The following is a 19,470-nucleotide window of genomic DNA, read 5'->3' on the forward strand; positions in this document are numbered from 1 at the left end:
TGTTACCTGGTTGCTAGCTCCAGTCTGTTACTCAGTCGGGGGTCAGGGTGGTCACTTAGGACAAGGAGCCAAACTGAAGGTAGCAGTCAAGACTTCATTCGCTTAACTGCAGAAATGCATGCAAGCAGCAGACAGAGGCCCTGTCTCTTCAGTCTTCCATTTTTCTCCACCAAGGACTACAAGATAAGAGTCAAGTGGATACAGCACAAATGGCAGGAAACTTCTCACTGCCAAGGGGCACTGAAGAAAAGATTCTTGCCTCTTTATGGACCCATGGGCCAGGGATGGGAGAGAAGAGGAGAAAATAGGGTAGGAATGCAGGTATGGGTATGAACATGGCTGGCTAGAGCCCTTTATGCAACTCCCTCAAGAAAACTGGAACATAGTAAGAACCCATCTTAGCTGGGCATGGTGGCGCATACCTGTAATCCCAGCTACTCGGGAGCTGAGGCAGGGGAATTGTCTGAACCCAGGAGGCGGAGGTTGCGATGAGCCAAGATCGCGCCATTGCACTCTAGCCTGGGTAACAAGAGCGAAACTCCATCTCAAAAAAAAAAAAAAGGAAAAAAGAACCAAAGAACCCATCTGTACAAAACATTTAAAAAATAAGGCAAGCTTCATGCCTGTAATCTCAGATCCCTGGGAGGCTAAGGCAGGAGGATCGCTTGACCCCTGGAGTTAAAGGCTGCAGTGAGCTGTGATTGTACCACTTCACTCCAGCCTGGGCAACAGAGCAAGATCCTGTATCCAAAAAAAAAAAAAAAGAATATTTCATGACACAAGAAAACTACCTGAAATTCAAATTTCAGCACTGCTAAATAAAGTCATATTGGGAACCAGTAACACCCATTCATTTATGTATTGTCACTTTTCTTTTGGTAGAGATGGGATTTTGCTTTGTTGCCCAGGCTGATTTCAAACTCCTGGTCTCAGGTAATCTTCCCATCCCAGCCTCCCGAAGTGCTAGGACTACTGGGCCGTCATGCCCAGCCATTTATGTATTATCTATGACCATGTTGGCACTGTAACAGCAGGATGATTCGTTGTGACAAAGAACATATGGTCTACAAAGCCTAAAATATTTACCATGTACTCCTTTACAGAAAATGTTTGCCAACCTCTGACATAAAACATGTAGAATTTATTAGGGCTTTGTTGTTAAGAATTGAATTCGCTTAAGTTTTGTGAAAAGGCTTTGGTAGAAGTGAGGTGGGAGTAAATCCCATAATATAGTAACATTTTTTTGTGTATAAAAATGTGCATTTACAAAAAAGAAAAAAAAGAGACCCAGCACAGTGGCTCATGCCTATAATCCCAGCACTTTAAGAGGCTGAGGTGGGAGGATTGCTTGAGATCAGGAGTTTGAGATCAGCGCAGCCAACATACGGAAACTCCATCTCAAAAAAATGAAATTGGCCAGGTATGAGCCATCACACCTGTAATCTCAGCACATTGGGAAGCTGAGGTCGGCAGATCACTTGAGATCAAGAATTCAAGACCAGCCTGGCCAACACAGTGAAACCCCGTCTCTACTAAAAATACAAAAATTAGCCAGGTGTGGTGGTGCATGCCTATAATCCCAGCTATTCGGGAGGCTGAGACAGGAGAATTGCTTGAACCTGGGAAGCAGAGGTTGCAGTGAGCCATGATTGTGCCACTGCACTCCAGCCTGGGTGACGGAGCGACACTCCCTTTCAAAAATAAATTAATTAATTAAATAAAACCCAATTAATTAATTAATTAATTAGGCCCAGTGTAGTAGCTCATGCCTATAATCTCAGCACTTTGGAGGCCTGAGGCAAAGAGTTCAAGACCAACCTGGGCAACATAGTAAGACCCGGTCTCTGAAAAAATGCATTCAAAAAAAAAAAAAAAAGAAATGAAATGAAAAAAATAAGATATGCATTGGTAGGGAGAGTCCTGGAGAATTCCAACTCTGAAATTCCCAGAGTTGACTGGGGGCAATGGCTCATACCTGTAATCCCAGCACTGTGGGAGGCCAAGGCAGGCGGATCACCTGAGGTCAGGCGTTTGAGAGCAGCCTGACCAACATGGAGAAACCCCATCTCTACTAAAAATACAAAATCAGCTGAGTGCGGTGGTGTATGCCTGTAACCCCAGCTGCTCAGGAAGCTGAGGCAGGAGAATCACTTGAACCCGGAGGTGGAGATTACAGTGAGCTTAGATCACGCCACTACACTCCAGTCTGGGCAACAATAGCAAAACTCCATGTCAAAAAAAAAAAAAAAAAAAAAAAAAAAAAAATTCCCAGAGTTGACTTCTCTACGGGGAATGTGTTTAGCATGCATCCAAGGAAACATCTTTTTCTTCGGCATTTCCTGCTGTTTGGTTTTCAAAGGCTGGGTGATTTAATTATGCAGAAAATTTGTTCTGTGCTTAATGATATCCTCACATTTAAATATTCAAACACTGACTCTGGGGGCAAACTCATTCAGGAATACAAGCAGAAGTTAAATAATACACAGCAGCCACGTGTCTATCAGAGCCACTCTTGGATTTCTTTTGTGATCTGTCACCCCTGGTTTGGATTGAGCAGTTGTGGTTCTTGAGTTACAATTCATCTTGTTTGTTTTCTGGGGGATCCGAAAGAAGGCTGAACAACTTTCTTTCATAAATGATTCTACTTAGTACATTCCATGATTTTCCTCAGTTGGGCCTAAAAATACAGTTTTCATTCACAGACATTTAATCAGAAAAATCACTAGCCCTGACCCAAAATGTGAGTAAACATAAAGAGACTGTGTAATAAAAGATGTATTTTCCAATTATCTACAATGCTGTGAACCTGGAGTTGGAATTCTCCCTACCAAATGCATACCTTATTTTTTTATTTCGTTTCTTTTCTTTTTTTTTTTTTTTTTTGAGTGCATTTTTTCAGAGACAGGGTCTTACTATGTTGCCCAGGTTGGTCTTGAACTCTCTGCCTCAGCCTCCAAAGTGCTAAGATTATAGGCATGAGTACTGCACTGGGCACAGAGCTTGCCTTTGGGCCTGGACAGACGGGTTCAAATCCCAGTTTTGTCACTTTCTGGTAATTCACCATTAACTGTGCTCTTACCTTACTGGGCCTCAGCTTTTTCATTTGTGAAGTGGAGATAATATTATCTACCTCAAAGAAGTGTTGTGAGAATTCAACAAAATGATTATCTTTACACTTTTAGTACAGCACCTGATTTACAGTGTGTGCGATAATTAGACGTTGTTTCAGCCAGGTGTGGTGGCTTACACCTATAATCCCAGCGATTTAGGAGGCCAAGGCAGGTGGATCACTTGAGATTGGGAGTTCAAGACTAGCCTGACCAAAATGATAAAACCCTATCTCTACTACAAATACAAAAATTAGCTGGGAGTGGTGGCGCATGCCTGTAATCCCAGCTACTTGGGAGGCTGAGGTAGAAGAATGGCTTGAACCCAGGAAGAAGAGGTTGTAGCGAACCAGGATTGTGCCATTGCACTCCAGCCTAGACAACAGACTGAGACTCCATCTCAAAAAAAAAAAAAAAAAAAGATATAAAGAAATTGTTTTGATGATAACAATTTTACACTTTTCCTAGCTTTTTCACATTTCTCACTTTCTTCTTGCTTATAAACATTTTCTCTCTATATATTTTTTCTCTTTCTATCTCTCTTTGAAAATGTTCCCTCTCTTTCTATTGCTCTCTCTTTCTGTTTCAGGTGCTCACAGACATACTACCCTATGTGTTACATGTTTGTGTGAAAGGGCAGTACAACCTCCTTGCAAGGAAGACATCTATCATTAGACATTTTTTCAATAATTCTCTTGACAATCACTTATGAAGCACCTATTTTATGCAGAAATAATTCTAGTTTCTAGGAATTTGGAAAGTAATAAGATGGACAAAGCTCTAGTCTTCAAGAAGCATGTATTCTGGTGGGGGAAACCAGACAATACTCATTGAAAAAACAAAGAAAAATCCAGCCTGGGCAACGTAGTGAGATGTGTCTCTACAAAAATGAATAAAAAGAAAAAAAAATTAGCCTGTTGGCACATGCCTGTAGTCCCAGCTACTGGGCAGGGAAGGGTTGGACCTGGGGTTGGAGGATCCCTGGAGTTTAGGAGGTCAAGACTACAGTGAGCTAGGACTGCGTTTCTGTACTCCAACCTGAACAACAGAGCAAGACTTTGCCTCTATAGGAAAAAACAAACAAAACAAAACAAACAAAAAACTGGGCATGGTGGCAAGTACCTGTGGCCTCAGCTAATGAGGCTGAGGTGGAGGATTACTTGGGCCCAGCAGTTCCAGGCTGCAGTGAACCATGATTGCCCCTCTGCACTTCAGCCTGGGGACAAAAGAAGACCCTATCTAAAAACAAACAAACAAACAAAAATCCTCTGGGATAGTGAAAGGAGTTCAAAAGGTGTAAAAAGAGTGGGCTGATGGGTCCAAAAGTCCCGGGCTGGAAAGGAGCGTTCCACCAGCTGGGGGCGGCGGGAAGGCTGCTTGCAAGTCCTAGACTTACCAGTGGAGGCAGCCCTGTGGAAGATTCCATTAAGCAGAAAGAATAACCAGGGGAAAGTCCCAGAGTCCGGAATGAATTTGGTGTGCTGGAAAGACAGGAGTGGCCAGATAAGAGGAGAAAGGAAGAGAGGGGAGAGTTTACAGGTTACCTTGAGTCTTTAGAAAAAGGAAGAAGTTGGAATCTTATTCTAACCACAGTGGAAAGCCCCTTCGGGAAAGTGATAGGCTCTGATTTATGCAAGGGATGCGAGAGTGAAAACACAAAGGCTATTTATTTGTGAGCCTAATCGCAGCCACCCAGGTGAGCAGTTGGGGCTGGCATGGGCTTGCATGGTAGCAGGAAAATGGGAAGAAGTGGCCATATTTTGGATATGTTTTGAGATAGAATTTATAGGACTTGCTGATGAATTGGATAAGGGTTCTCAGGGGAAAGAGAGGAATTGAGGGTGATTCCAAGGTTTTGAACTATCCTGTTCCCATTACTGGGGCTACAGTGGTGAAAAGGACAGATTCAAGACTGGCCTCAAGGGATTTATCAATGGTTTTAAATTTTGTGATTAAAGAAAAGGTATCCCAAACTTGGTCTGGGACAGAACCTTCTTGTATTATGTAATCCATAATCTCCTTCTGAGAAGAAATTGGCATCTCTAATAATCCTGTGTAAGCAGTATTTCTGATGAATTTTAAAAGGATTAAGATTTGTTCTAGGAAACCAGACACCTACCTCTGCTGTTAGGCAAGAGTGTACTGACCCTTACCCAGTTCATCTTTCCTTTCTCACTAGTCTTTCCATATAAATGTCCTGAGCAAGAATGGATCTTTGATTTCATCTATTAGCAGCTTTTTTCCCTTTCAACAAGATTGTAATAAAACTTTGACACATGTGTATAACTAAGTGATCTGAAAGATTTATTTTGGGAAATACTGCTCATAGACATATTCCATGAAAAAAACATAAGATTTTTTTTAAAATGATGATCTCAAAAGCCCAATATTAAGATAGTAGTAAACAATCACTAATATTTGGTACCTGAATTATTAAAATATGGTTTATTGCCAATAAACTTTACTAGTAATTGCTAAACTCTGAACTTGATGAGATTGCCATAGACATACCCTAAGGCAGACATCCCCAAACTTTTTACACAGGGGCCAGTTCACTGTCCCTCAGACCGTTGGAGGGCCGCCACATACTGTGCTTCTCTCACTGACCACCAATGAAAGAGGTGCCCCTTCCTGAAGTGCGGCGGAGGGGCCGGATAAATGGCCTCAGGGGGCCGCATGTGGCCCACGGGCCGTAGTTTGGGGATGCCTGCCCTAAGGTTTCTTCATTAAGATTACTTTTTTTTTTTTTTTTTTTTTTTTTTTTTTTTTTTGAGACGGAGTTTCGCTCTTGTTACCCAGGCTGGAGTGCAATGGCGCGATCTCGGCTCACCGCAACCTCCGCCTCCTGGGTTCAAGCAATTCTCCTGCCTCAGCCTCCTGAGTAGCTGGGATTACAGGCACACGCCACCATGCCCAGCTAATTTTTTGTATTTTTAGTAGAGACGGGGTTTCACCATGTTGACCAGGATGGTCTCGATCTCTCGACCTCGTGATCCACCCGCCTCGGCCTCCCAAAGTGCTGGGATTACAGGCTTGAGCCACCGCGCCCGGCCGAGATTACTTTTTTTTTTGAGATGGAGTCTCACTCTGTCACCCAGGCTGGAGTGTGGTGGCACGATCTTGGCTCACTGCAACCTCTGCCTCCCAGGTTCAAGCAATTCTCAGTCTGCTGAGTAGCTGGGATTACAAGCATGCACCGCCACTACCACCATGTCCGGCTAATTTTGGTATTTTTAGTAGAGATGGGGTTTCACCATGTTGATCAGGCTGGTCTCAAACTCCTGACCTCGTGATCCACCCGCCTCAGCCTCCCAAAGTGCTGAGATTACAGGCGTGAGCCACTGCACCAGCCTAAAATTACTTAAAAGGCAGAAAAGATGAAGAATTCATTGTTTTGTTGCAGTAGATTTCAAGTGAGTGAAGTCTTAAGTCTTCCTTCTACTCAGCATAAACATGCTATATATGGACTTTCCAGGCCTTAGAGACATGTATCCTTTTTAGATTATAAGAGCCTTAAGGACTCAAATAAATCTTTATATTTTTATTTTTATTTATTTATTTATTTAAAGATGGGGTTTCACCATGTTGGCCAGGCTGGTCTTGAACTCCTGACCTCAGGTGATCCACCCACCTCAGCCTCTCAAAGTGCTAGGATTACAGGCGTGAGCCACCGTGCCCGGCAAATCTTTATATTTTTAAAATTTTATTACTATTCTTTTTTAATGAGACGGATCTTTCCATGTTGCCCAGGCTGGTCTCAGCCACTGGGCTCAAGTGGTCCTCCTACCTTGGCCTATCAAAGCCCTGGGGTTACAGGTATAAGCCACCATGCCTAGCCTTTTTCTTTTTAAAGAAGTAAAAAAAAAATACTGAGGTTCAGAGAGTTTAAATGATTACCTGAGGTTGCACAACTGAGACAGGATTTTAACTTAGATCCTCAAAGGTCTTTTCACTTGTCCAAACCTGTGCCTGTGTGCTTATTGCAATTCTTATGTCATTTCTTAGTAAAAATGGTCTGCATCTAAAATAGTATTTCCGTTACTAAAATAAACTTTTTTTTGGTCATCTTTCAGTTTCCCTTTCAAGACAATCTCTTTCAATCCATGTATTACCCCCTTCAGCTGAAGTTTTTGGAGACTGTGCACACTTTATGTGGACGAATCCCGCAAGTTTTTCTGAAGCAAATTGAGAAAACAATGAAAAGGGCTTATGAGAAACATGTCATCATCCATGTTGGCCCCAACCAGATACACTGAACGTTTTGTCTTGTTGCAAGTCAATTAGGTGTCTTGTGACCAAGGAAATATTGATCTTTAAGCTGTCTGGGTCTTTTTGTGTGAATATTTAATGGTGCTTCACGACTGTTGAGTTTTTTAAAACCTTGTTAAATTTTGCCAAATCAGTTGCTCCCAAAAGAGAATATGCTTTTCTTTATTTTTTTTCTAAAATGCTATTTATCTCTTAAAAAAAAAAAAAAAGACTATTATGCATTTAACATTGTTTAAGCAGGTTGAGCTAGCTGTGAAAGTAGCTTTTGTGAGCCTTCCAATTCCTAAATGTCTGAGACCATTTCGGTGGCACCTGAGGTGTTATATTGATCTAGCATTCCTGAGACTTTCTATGCAGCTGACTCCCCACAGCCATGTTATAAAAGTATTACACTTTTGTGAAACAGACACACTTGTAGAGCATATGGGTTAATGGCTCCATTAATCCTGTTGACCAGTGGAAAAAATTGTTTCCATTTTAATGCAGTTCCGTCCAGCCTTTTTTCTCTACTTTTGCATTTTCCACTCTAACACACATCTAAAACAGGTAATCTTAGTAAAAGCTGGACTTCTTGCTGAGATACTTATGTAGGGGACTGAAATTAGACAAGATGATTATGTGTATAGAATTTGATTTAAAATACATCTGAGAGGAGCATTCAGATTTCAAGTACTTGGACAATGTTAAAGGATGAAGTATATACCTGGGAGTATTTCTTTTTCTTTCTTTCTTATTTTTTATTTTTTATTTTTGAGATGGAATCTCACTCTATCACCCAGGCTGGAGTGCAGTGGCATGATTTCGGCTCACGGCAACTTCCCCTCCCAGGTTCAAGTGATTCTCATGCTTCAGCCTCCTCCCCAGTAGCTGGGATTACAGGTGTGTGCCTCCACACCTGGCTAATTTTTGTATTTTTAGTAGAGACACAGTTTCACCATGTTGGCCTGGCTGGTCTCGAACTCCCGATCTCAAGTGATCCACCCACCTCAGCCACCCAAAGTGCTGGGATTACAGGTGTGAGCCACCACACTCAGCCAATCTGAGAGGTTTTTTTTGTTTTGTTTTTTTTTTTGTTTTTTTTTTTTGAGACAGAGTTTCGCTCTTGTTACCCAAGCTGGAGTGCAATGGTGCAATCTCAGCTCACCGCAACCTCCGCCTCCTGAGTAGCTGAGATTACAGGCACGCACCACCATGCCCAGCTAATTTTTTGTATTTTTAGTAGAGACGGGGTTTCGCCATGTTGACCAGGATGGTCTCAATCTCTTGACCTCGTGATCCACCCGCCTCGGCCTCCCAAAGTGCTGGGATTACAGGCGTGAGCCACCGTGCCCGGCCCCAATCTGAGAGTATTTCTAAAGAAAAAATTGTTTTGATTTGTGGAGGAGTAAATCGTAATAAATGTCTATGCAACTATTGCTTCTGAAAGGAAATTCAGTAATTTTTGTGTTTACTGCAGACAAAAACATTTGATCTGTTAGTCATGAGTAGATGTGGTCATCTCTCTTTTTTAAACTCTTGGGCAACGGGAGAAAATCAGAGACCAACTTCAAATTTAATGTGTACAGAATAAATAGTTCAGCTTCTTCTATTGGCAAGAAAATTTAACTTCCTACCAGCCTTAGAAAGTTCTCTTTAAACAATTTCTTTCCCTCTAGGGTTACCCAGCTGGTCTATACAGGCTTTAATCACCTCACCGTAGTGGAGGAAGTTGAATATTCTCTTCCCCAAAGGGATCTGGCTTAATCCCTAGTTGCTCATATAGTTGGTATCAGCGTAGCAATGTTTTACATAATGCTTTATTTTTCTCAAATGACTTTTGCATAAATGATCTTGATAGTTGCAATAGCCTGGTAGATTTAGTAGGGGCCTGAATCATCTCTATAAGGTAAACAAGGAAACTGTAACACAAAGAAATAAACATAATATAATTGGTATTCTGTAAGACATACAAGTCCGTGTATGATGCATCTTATTTACAGAGAAATTTTTGGAAATTAAAATATTAAATACCTTTTGTTATATAGAGACAATGATCTGAAAGTATAAAATGAAAAATATTATCTTGTTGATGTAAATGTGATATCCTATATATTAGAATCCAGTAAGATATCTTGGGTACTATATTAGCAAAAAAAGTCTGACTCTGAAAAAAATAGATATGAAAATCTCAGCACTACACAGAACTGTATAGATGTCAGTCAGTTTTGGTATGCAAGGTCATTATAGTAGTAACAAATTTAAATATAAAATTTTAGGGTAATGCTTTCCTTATGATCAGTTGCCCTGTGATTTGTTATTTTCGTTAAGGAAAATACCATTACGATGGGAAACTCTTGTTTTTGATGTTATGCTTTATGTTTCCTTATTTGACCACTAGAGGTGGCATCATTATTTTGTATCTTTAGTACTAGGCCTTCCGTTTGTGATATGGACACGTACGAGATGGAGCAATTTTTGAATTGTCTTTTGCATAGGGGAAAATGCATCTTATATAACCATAAATTGGGTGTTACTGAAAGAGCCAGAATGGAATGTTATTTCCTAATTCCATCCCAGTTTCCTTTCTACTTATTTAGAATGGCCAGTGAAACACACAAATGGCACTCAGATTTGTTGATGGCTCACAAATTGAAAGAGGTTCCTTCCCTCCTTCACTAAGTCCCACAAAAACATCTGCTGTAAAGACTTCAAATACAATGCCTTTCTTTTTTATGAGAGCCAATTTTACCTACAGCTCTCGACTACCAGTAGTGGTCTGTGCAGAAAAGGGTTGCCCGAAAAGGTCAGTGATATAACTCTAGAACATTCTAGAATGATGAATTTTGAGATTGTGAAAACAGAATCTCGTGTGGTTGTCTGCCTTGGAATTCCTGTGCTGTATCCTGAAATTTTGGGTGAATTTGGCAGAGAATTTAGGGAAAATTTGCTTTTCTAATCCTTGTTGCCTGAAAGTGCTAATTATTTTCCATAGCTAGGATATTATCATGAAGCAATATTTTCTCTGCCTTTGGTAACTCCCAGCAAATTACTACATTAACCGCCTTTGAAATTTGGGAGCCACAGATTTTAATTCAGTGGCCTGCGTTTAAAACAGGTACACTGTGGTCTAAAGTTTGCCAAAAGTGGTGCTGCTCTATATGCCACATTGAATACTCAGAAGAAGGTGGACCAATTCTTTTCCCTCCTGCTTTGCCTTTTCTCTCTTCCCTTCTGTTTTCTTCTTTACTCATTTCTTTTTAATTTCTGTTTAATGCATACAACTATGGAGTTCCATTACAGAAGGCAAGAGCACTTTCTGATAGCAAAATGTGACAGTAGTTTTGTATACCTTGAGATTGAGGTTTTTCAACAGCAATGTCACTAGAAATGCTGACAATATTTTTCTTGCTAAGTGCTTCTCCAGTATAAATCTCAGAAATCATGACTTACATCAAAAATCCTAATATTTAAACCATTATTAACTGGCCAGAAAAGCAATTTACATTTTTCTTCAACTTATAAAATGGCAGTTTAGCACTTTGGATACAATGCTCCAAGCTTTATTATTTATAGGATATGTCTATTTCACATTCAGTGCTTCCGTTGCAAATTATTGTGACTTTTACCAAATTCGGTGTTGAAATGGGTATTTATATGGACTCAGGTATTTGAGAGTATTTCTTTAATTTGCAGTTACGGTGTTCATGAGCAAAAACAAACCAAATCATACAAAACATTGTTATTCACAGTTACTGAAAACAAAATAATGATCTAATAACAAAATAATCAAACCAGCCCAGCCTGAAAACAAGACAACATTCATTCCAAATTTAGATTTATTTATAAATATTATCTGATATTTGTACATATAAAAGGTAAATTAAATGTGTTTGATAAACCAAAATGAACATGATTTTATCACTGAATTCAGAAATGTTAAGTTCTATGACAGCACAAATCTTTCTTTCTTTCTTTTGCAAGCTAACACAGGACATATTCTCTTTTATTATTGAAATGGAGTCTCTTTCTGTCACCCAGGCTAGAGGGCAATGGTACAATCTCACCTCACTGCAGCCTCCGCCTCCCAAGTTCAAGCTATTCTCATGCTTCAGCCTCCTGAGTAGCCGGGACTACAGACCACTCCACCATGCACAACTAATTTTTGTATGTTTAATACAGATGGGGTTTTACTACGTTGGCCAGGCTGGTCTCGAGTTCCTGAGTTCAAGTGATCCGCCTGCCTTGGCCTCCCAGAGTGCTGGGATTACAGGCATGAGTCGCTGTGCCTGGCTGACATATGCTCATTTGATAGAATTATAGGGAAATTGTTAATGTTTTTCTTTTTCTCTCCTACTTTTTCATATTCCTCTTTTTCATTTTTGCCTTTCCCTTTCTGTCTATGACAAGCTTCTGAGTGGTACCAAGAAGCTTGGCTTTAGTAGCAGAATGACAGAACTTAAGGATCCCTGTGCAGGTAGGACTAAGTTCTAATCCTTAAATGCAATCTTTATGTTAAGAGTTTTCCAGATTTTTTTTTTAAATCAATCAGCACACACACACACAGAAAAGGAGGAGCCAACATTTGTTGTACCTGTGAACTGAGGAATTATAGATAGTTAAACCTTAGGTCAAATCATTTCACAATTGCATTGGTGGTATTTAAAGCTGATGAGATTTCTCTGACAAAGAGACAGAAAGCTTTGTCCTAGTTTTTGTTCTTCACAGGCCAAAACTGGAAATATTCTCTCGTCTGCAAAATAAAATGTTTGTATTTGTATCACCATATGCATGAACATGTAAGAATCAGGTACAATTTCTGCTTCATCAGTTTTACATGTTTGTGTTGTCACTGAAAAATTGCACCCACTGTTTATAGCTCCCAAGGAGACACTGAATTCATTTTTGTTTGTTTTTTGAGATGGAGTCTTGCTCTTGTTGCCCAGACTGGAGTGGAGTAGCGTAATCTCAGCTCGCTGCAACCCCCACCTCCTGGGTTTAAGTGATTCTCCTGCCTCACCCTCCCCAGTAGGTGGGATTATAGGCGCCCACCATCACTCTTGGCTAATTTTTGTATTTTTATTAGAGACGGGGTTTCACCATGTTGGCCAGTCTGGTTTCAAACTCCTGACCTCAGGTGATCCACCTGCCTCAGCCTCCTAAAGTGCTGGAGTTACAGTTGTGAGCCACCATGCCCGGCCCCGAATTCCTTTTTTATATTTGAAAACTTTTTTTTTTTTTTTTTTTTTAGTAATTTTTATTTGCAAAGCAATGAGCAGGAAAAAGAATACTCCAAAGAAAAGGAATTATTATGGCAAATTAAAAGGGACACAAGTAGGCTGGGCACGGTGGCTTATGCCTGTAATCCTAGCACTTTGGGAGGCTGAGGCGGGTGGATCACGAGGTCGAGAGATCGAGACCATCCTGACCAACATGGTGAAACCCCATCTCTACTAAAAATACAAAAATTAGCTGGGTGTGGTGGTGCACGCCTGTAGTCCTAGCTACTGGGGAGGCTGAGGCAGGAGAATTGCTTGAACTCGGGTGGCAGAGGTTGCTGTGAGCCGAGATCGCGTCACTGCACTCCAGCCTGGCGCCTGGCAACAAAACAAGACTCTGTCTCAAAAAAAAAAAAAAAAGAGACACAAGTACTATGACTTAATTACTGTCTTGTCTTTTTTAAATGTCACCTTTTTTTAAATTAAAAGCTTTAAAAACATGTCTTTGGGTATTATTTTGGAGGTATGTTTCTTTTTTATAAGATGTCAAGTTTAAACATTTATAATAAGTATTATTTAAATTCTTACAACTAGTAATGAAATATTTGGTTTAGTAATTAGCTTAGTCTATTTTTAAACATCATTAAAATTTGCTTTGTTTATTAAAATGCCATACTAACATGTTATTTGATTTTAATGTTTAATATAAAGAGTTTTATATACTGCTTAATATAAAGAGTTTGAAGAATGTGAAAATTATTTATCTATATTCCTACCTTTTATTTAACAAAATGGAGCCTAACTTGTTAGCTAGTACACATATCAAAAATAACTGACTAAGCCAGATGCCATGGCTCATGCCTGTAACCCCAAACTTTGGGAGGCTGAAGCTGGAGGATTGCTTGAGGCCAGGAGTTCAAGACCAACCTAAGTAACAAAGCAAGCCCCTATCTCTCAGAAAAAAATTTAAAAATTAGGTGGGTGCGGTGGTGCACACCTGTAGTCCAGCTACTCAGAAAGCTGAGGTAGGAGGATCATGAGCCAGGGAAGTCAAGGCTGCAGTGAGCGATGATCACACCACTGCATTCCGGCTTGTGCAACAGAGTGACCCTGTCTAAAAAAAAGAAAGCCGGGTGCAGTGGCTCACGCCTATAATCTCAGCACTTTGGGAGGCCGAGGCAGGCAGATCAAGAGGTCAGGAGTTTGAGAACAGCCTGACCAACATGGTGAAACCCCATCTCTACTAAAAATACAAAAATTAGTCAGAAATGCTGGTGTGCACTTGTAATCCCAGGTACTCGGGAGGCTGAGGCAGGAGAATCACTTGAACCCCGGAGGCCAAGGTTGCAGTGACCTGAGATGGTGCCACTGAACTCCACCCTGGGTGACAGAGCGAGACTCCATCTCAAAATAATAATAATAAGGCTGGGCACAGTGGCTCAAACCTGTAATCACAGCACTTTGGGAGGCCGAGTTGGGCAGATCATAAGGTCAGGAGTTTGAGACCAGCCTGGCCAACATAGTGAAACCCCATCTCTACTAAAAATAGAAAAATTGGCTGGGTGTGGTGGCAAGTGCTTGTAATCTCAGCTACTCAGGAGGCTGAGGCAGGAGAATTGCTTGAACCTGGAAGGTGGAGGTTGCAGTGAGCCAAGATTGCACCACTGCACTCCAGCCTAGGCAGCAGAGCAAGACTCAATCTCAAAAGAAAAAAAAAAAGGTTCTATATTCAGACAAACTTGGACTCAAATCCTAGCTTATAAATTATTAGTTGTATAACCTTGTAGAAGTAGCTTAACCTCTCTGTGCCTGAAACAACAGGCATTAAAATATCTACCTTATAAGGGTTAGTATGACAAACGAGATATAAAAATAAGACTTTTGGCTGGGCACGGTGGCTCACGCCTGTAATCCAAGCACTTTGGAAGCCAAGGCGGGCGGATCACCTGAGGTCGGGAATTCAAGACCAGCCTGACCAACATGGTAAAACCCTGTCTTAAAAAAAAAAAAAAAAAAAACTTTTAGCATAATGCTGATTCAAACCACTCACTAATTTTAAAAGCATGCCTTATGATCCATACGTCTACATTATTATTGTAGAAGAGTAAAATCTGGGGCTGGGCGAGGTGGCTCACATCTGTAATCTCAGCACTTTGGGAAGCTGAGGTGGGCAGATCACAAGGTCAAGAGATCGAGACCATTCTGACTAACATAGTGAAACCTCGTCACTACTGAAAATACAAAAATTAGCTGGGCATGGTGGCGCTCCCTTGTAGTCCCAGCTACTCGGGAGGCTGAGGCATGAGAATTGCTTGAACCCGGGAGGCGGAGGTTGCAGTGAGCCAAGAATACACCACTGCACTCTAGCCTGGTGACAGAGCGATACTCTATCTCAAAAAAAAAAAAAAAAACGTCAAATCTGGGTGCATTTAAGTAGTAAAACATGAGGCCGGGTACACTGACTCACGCCTGTAATCCTAGCACCTTGGGAGACCCAAGTGAGTGGATCACTTGAGCTCAGGAGTTCATGACCAGCCTGGGCAACATGGTGAAACCCAGTCTCTACCGAAAATACAAAAAATTAGCCGGATATGGAGGTGTGTGCCTATAGTCCCAGTTACTTGTGGGGACTGAGATGAAAGGATCGTTTGAGCCTAGGAGGTTGAGGCTGGCAGTGAACCCAGATTGCGCCACTGCCCTCCAGCCGGGGTGACGAAGTGAAACCCTTTCTCAAAAAAAAAAAAATAATAAAACATGAAATTTCAGAATATTTAAAATATTTGTGCCACCTGCCTCCACTAAATAAATGACTAATAGATTTTTAAAATATCAGATGGAAGGAATGACAATTTACCAGTCTACCATGGTGTCCTATGTTTACTTACCAGAGGGTTCATATGCAGTAGTCCTGCCCTCTTTATCTTTTTAGAGGAACTTATGTAGCAAAGTGTGACTCACTGGCTGCAGTACTTTGCAATTCTCACTGCAATCCTGTTTCTGTCTGCTTCCTAATCAAGTCCTTTAGCTGGAACACAGTTCAAAAGCAGCCTCCCCCTCTTTCATCACAATCTCATAATATTTCCCTTCCTTCTCCTTCTTCATTATTCCATTGTCATAAATGTCACCAACACCTACCCCGTGCTTCATCCCAGAAACCTGGGCATTATCCTTGTCTCTTTCCTCCCCCTGATTTTACATCGTCATCACTTCGACACTAAACCACCCCACTTCCAGTACCAATTTCTGTGGTAAGTTAAACCCCTTTGAATTTCCAGTAACAGCATACACAGCTCGAGCTAGCACAGAAAAAAGAGAATAGACCATGTCTACCTCCTGAATATTAACTGAGTCAGCTTCTTCTTTTTATCTTTATTGCTATCTCTGCTCAGAATCCTTGAGTCCCTGTCATCTCCAGCCTGTACTGTGCCCTATGTCTCTCTTCTTTCTCTACTTTCACCCTGGTTCCTTCTAAACCATATCCCACCCCCATCCCATGTTCCCCTTAGGTCTTAGTATATAATGCCTAAGCCCCTTTCCAAATGTCTCAGAGGCCGGTCATGGTGGCTCATGCCTGTAATCCCAGCATTTTGGGAGGTCAAGGCGGGTGGATCATCTGAGGTCAGGAGTTTGAGACCAGCCTGGCTAACATGGTGAACTCAATCTCTACTAAAAATATAAAAATTAGCCAGGCGTGCATGCCAGGCTGCAGGTGGTGCACGCCTGTAGTCCTAACTACTTAGGAGTCTGAGACATGAGAATCACTTGAACCCAAGAGGCGGAGGCTATAGGGAGCCGAGATCATGCCATTGCACTCCAGCCTGGGTGACAGGGTGAGACTCTACCTCAAAAAGAAAAGAAAAGAGAAACAAAACAAATGTCTCAGAAAGTCCCTGTATAATCTACCTCCTATCTCTCTGTTCTCATCTTGAGTTACTCTCCCCAACTACACTAATTTCCATTTATGCTGGTTTGTTTTCTCTTTTTTTTTTTTTTTTTTTTTTTTTTTTTGAGACGGAGTTTCGCTCTCGTTACCCAGGCTGGAGTGCAATGGCGCGATCTCGGCTCACCGCATCCTCCGCCTCCTGGGTTCAGGCAATTCTCCTGCCTCAGCCTCCTGAGTAGCTGGGATTACAGGCACGCGCCACCATGCCCAGCTAATTTTTTGTATTTTTAGTAGAGACGGGGTTTCACCATGTTGACCGGGATGGTCTCGATCTCTCGACCTCGTGATCCACCCGCCTTGGCCTCCCGAAGTGCTGGGATTACAGGCTTGAGCCACCGCGCCCGGCCTTGGTTTGTTTTCTCTTTAAGTATCCAAGCTTTTTTCCTCCCCCAGGGCTTTTGCGTGTACCTGGAATCCTACACCTTGCCTTGCACCTTCTTTCACCTGGCAAATTTCCACTATCCTTCAGGTCTGAATTTAAATGCCATTTCCTCATGGAAGCCTCCTCTTATTATGGCATGTAAGGGCATGTTCTCCTTTTATATTGACTTGTATCACCTTGCACTTTTTATCTGCATTATCTATTACAATGATAATATTTATTTGTATAAAATTATTAGTTTATTGAATACCTGGCACAGTAGACACATAGTTCCCTGGGGGTATGGCCCTTGCTGATTCTCTTCTCTGCTCTGTACCCATAATCCAGCTCAATACCTAACATATTTCTCATGCTCAAAAAATTTTTAAGGGCTGGGCATGGTGGCTCATGTCTGTAATCCCAGCACTTCGGGAGGCCCAGGCAGGTGGATCACCTGAGGTCAGGAGTTTGAGACCAGCCTGGCCAACATAGCAAAACCCCATCTTTTCTAAAAATACAAGTATTATCTGGGCATGGTGGTGGCCACCTGTAATCCCACTACTCAGGAGGCCGAGGCAGGAGAATTGCTTGATCCTGGGAGGCAGAGGTTGCAGTGAGCCGAGATCGTGCTATTGCACTTCAGCCTGGGTGACAAGATGGAAACTCTGTCTCAAAAAAAAAAAAAATATTCAAGGAATAAATAAGTGAAGTTATTCATCTGCATCATGAATGGAGTCCAATTTCTATTGGCAAAGCTTCACAATACCCTGTATTGATTTTGAGTGTTCTCTAAAACTACTTTTCCTGTAAATGTTGGTGCTGGTCTATAATAACCCATCCTATAAAGTTTCAGCCAGGCATAGTGGCTCACACCTGTAATCTCAGCACTTTGGGAGGCTGAGGCGGGCAGATGACCTGAGGTCAGGAGTTTGAGACCAGCTTGGCCAACATAGTGAAACCCTGTCTCTACTAAAAATACAAAAATTTGCTGGGTGTGGTGCTGCATACCTGTAGTCCTAGCTACTTGGGAGACTGAGGCAGAAGAATTGCTTGAACCCAGGAGGCGGAGGCTACAGTGAGCCAAGATTGCGCCACTGCATTCCAGCCTGGTGACAGAGCAAGACTCTGTCTCAAAAAAAAAAAAAAAAAAGAAAGAGAGAAAAGGAAAGAAAGAGAGAGAAGGAAGGAAAGGAAGGAATGAAAAAGAAGGAAAAAAAGAAAGAGAGAAAGAAAGAGAGAGAGAAAGGCTCATTTAGTGAAAGTATTTTGAGACCAGGTGTGGTGCATGATGCCTGTAATTCCAGCCCTTTGGGAGGCTAGGCAGGAGGATCATGAGGCCAGGAGTTCAAGAGCAGCCTAGGCAACATGGCAAGTCCCCATTTAAAGAAAAAATAAAGTTAGTACAGATGAGCAGTATAAAATTATTTCTAGTTATAGGCCACATATAATGAAGTGTGAATAAATACGTGAAAACAAAAATAAATAATTAATTAAAATTCTGTTTGCTGGGACTAAAGATCCTGCTGACTACAAATGCATGCTTGTAGTCCTAGCTACTTGGGAGGCAAGTCAGGAGGATCATTTGAACCCAGGAGGTCAAGCCTGTAATGAGCTATAATTGTACCACTATACTCAGCCTGAGTGAGAAAACAAGACCTTGTCCCTAAAACAAAAACAAAAAAAAAAAAAAAGAGAGAGAGAGGGAGAGAGAGAATGTATTGATTGAGTCAGTTTATTTACTTATTAATAAAATGACATGGTTAGGTCAGCTGAGGTTAAAGTTCCTTTCTGGGTAAATGCTTTCTGTTTCCATAATCTGTTTTTTATAGCTTTGGGGTAGATATCTGTGGGATTTTGTCTGCCTGACAACCACTCCACTCCTGGTACCAATTTCTTTAGTCATTAAAACTCTACGATTTGTAAGTGACAGCAAACACAACTCAAACTAGTACAGAGCAAAAAAGGTAATAGATTGTCTTGTGTATGTGAAAAATCCAGAAATAGCTCTCTATTCAAAGGCTCAAATGATGCCAAGGGAAATGTATCATTTTATTAATGCTTTTTTTAATTAATATTTTATTGAGAACCACACATCCTTCTAGGATTCCAGCCATAAAATTTTCATGTCATTTTAATAGACTCATTCCATCTTTGGAAAAATAGCTTGTCTCCACGTTCAGATGAAAGATGATATTGCCAACCTGGGTCAAAACATCAAGAAAATTGTTCTCCTGGTGTTTGTCTTAAGACAACTATAATATTTCTTTTTCCCCTCATTAAAAACTATTATTAACCAAATAAAGCTCTCATACTAGAAACAATTCAGTAATCTAACATGAATGAATGATTTGGGAGGGGGTGGTTCCTTGTCATAAATTTGATCTGTTGGACAAGAGTACTTTAACAATTCCTCAGTTGCATATTTCTCATATACTCCCAGAGGTGGTAGTCAAAATCACAAATGTTGATGTATCCAGTAAACTCATATGGGCTCTATGTCATGTATGTGACATATAGGCTATAACTATAAAGCGACACCTGGGAACACCTACACCTGTTTCATTATGGAGCTCTTAGAATTTATCAAAACAGTAA

At 41.1% G+C, this 19,470-nt stretch overlaps 1 protein-coding gene across 1 annotated transcript in view; it reads left to right on the forward strand.

Moving 5' to 3' along the window:
* GXYLT2 (glucoside xylosyltransferase 2) overlaps positions 1-9,327 on the forward strand; it is a 93,596-nt gene extending 84,269 nt beyond the window's left edge. The window contains exon 7 of the mRNA XM_003939454.4: positions 7,181-9,327. Coding sequence (XP_003939503.2) covers positions 7,181-7,363 — 183 coding nt within the window. The 3' untranslated portion in view covers positions 7,364-9,327. The remainder of the gene's footprint in view (positions 1-7,180) is intronic.
* The last annotated feature ends 10,143 nt before the right edge of the window (positions 9,328-19,470 follow it).

The sequence above is a fragment of the Saimiri boliviensis genome, chromosome 8 (assembly GCF_048565385.1).
Source record: "Saimiri boliviensis isolate mSaiBol1 chromosome 8, mSaiBol1.pri, whole genome shotgun sequence".
Lineage (NCBI taxonomy): Eukaryota > Metazoa > Chordata > Mammalia > Primates > Cebidae > Saimiri > Saimiri boliviensis.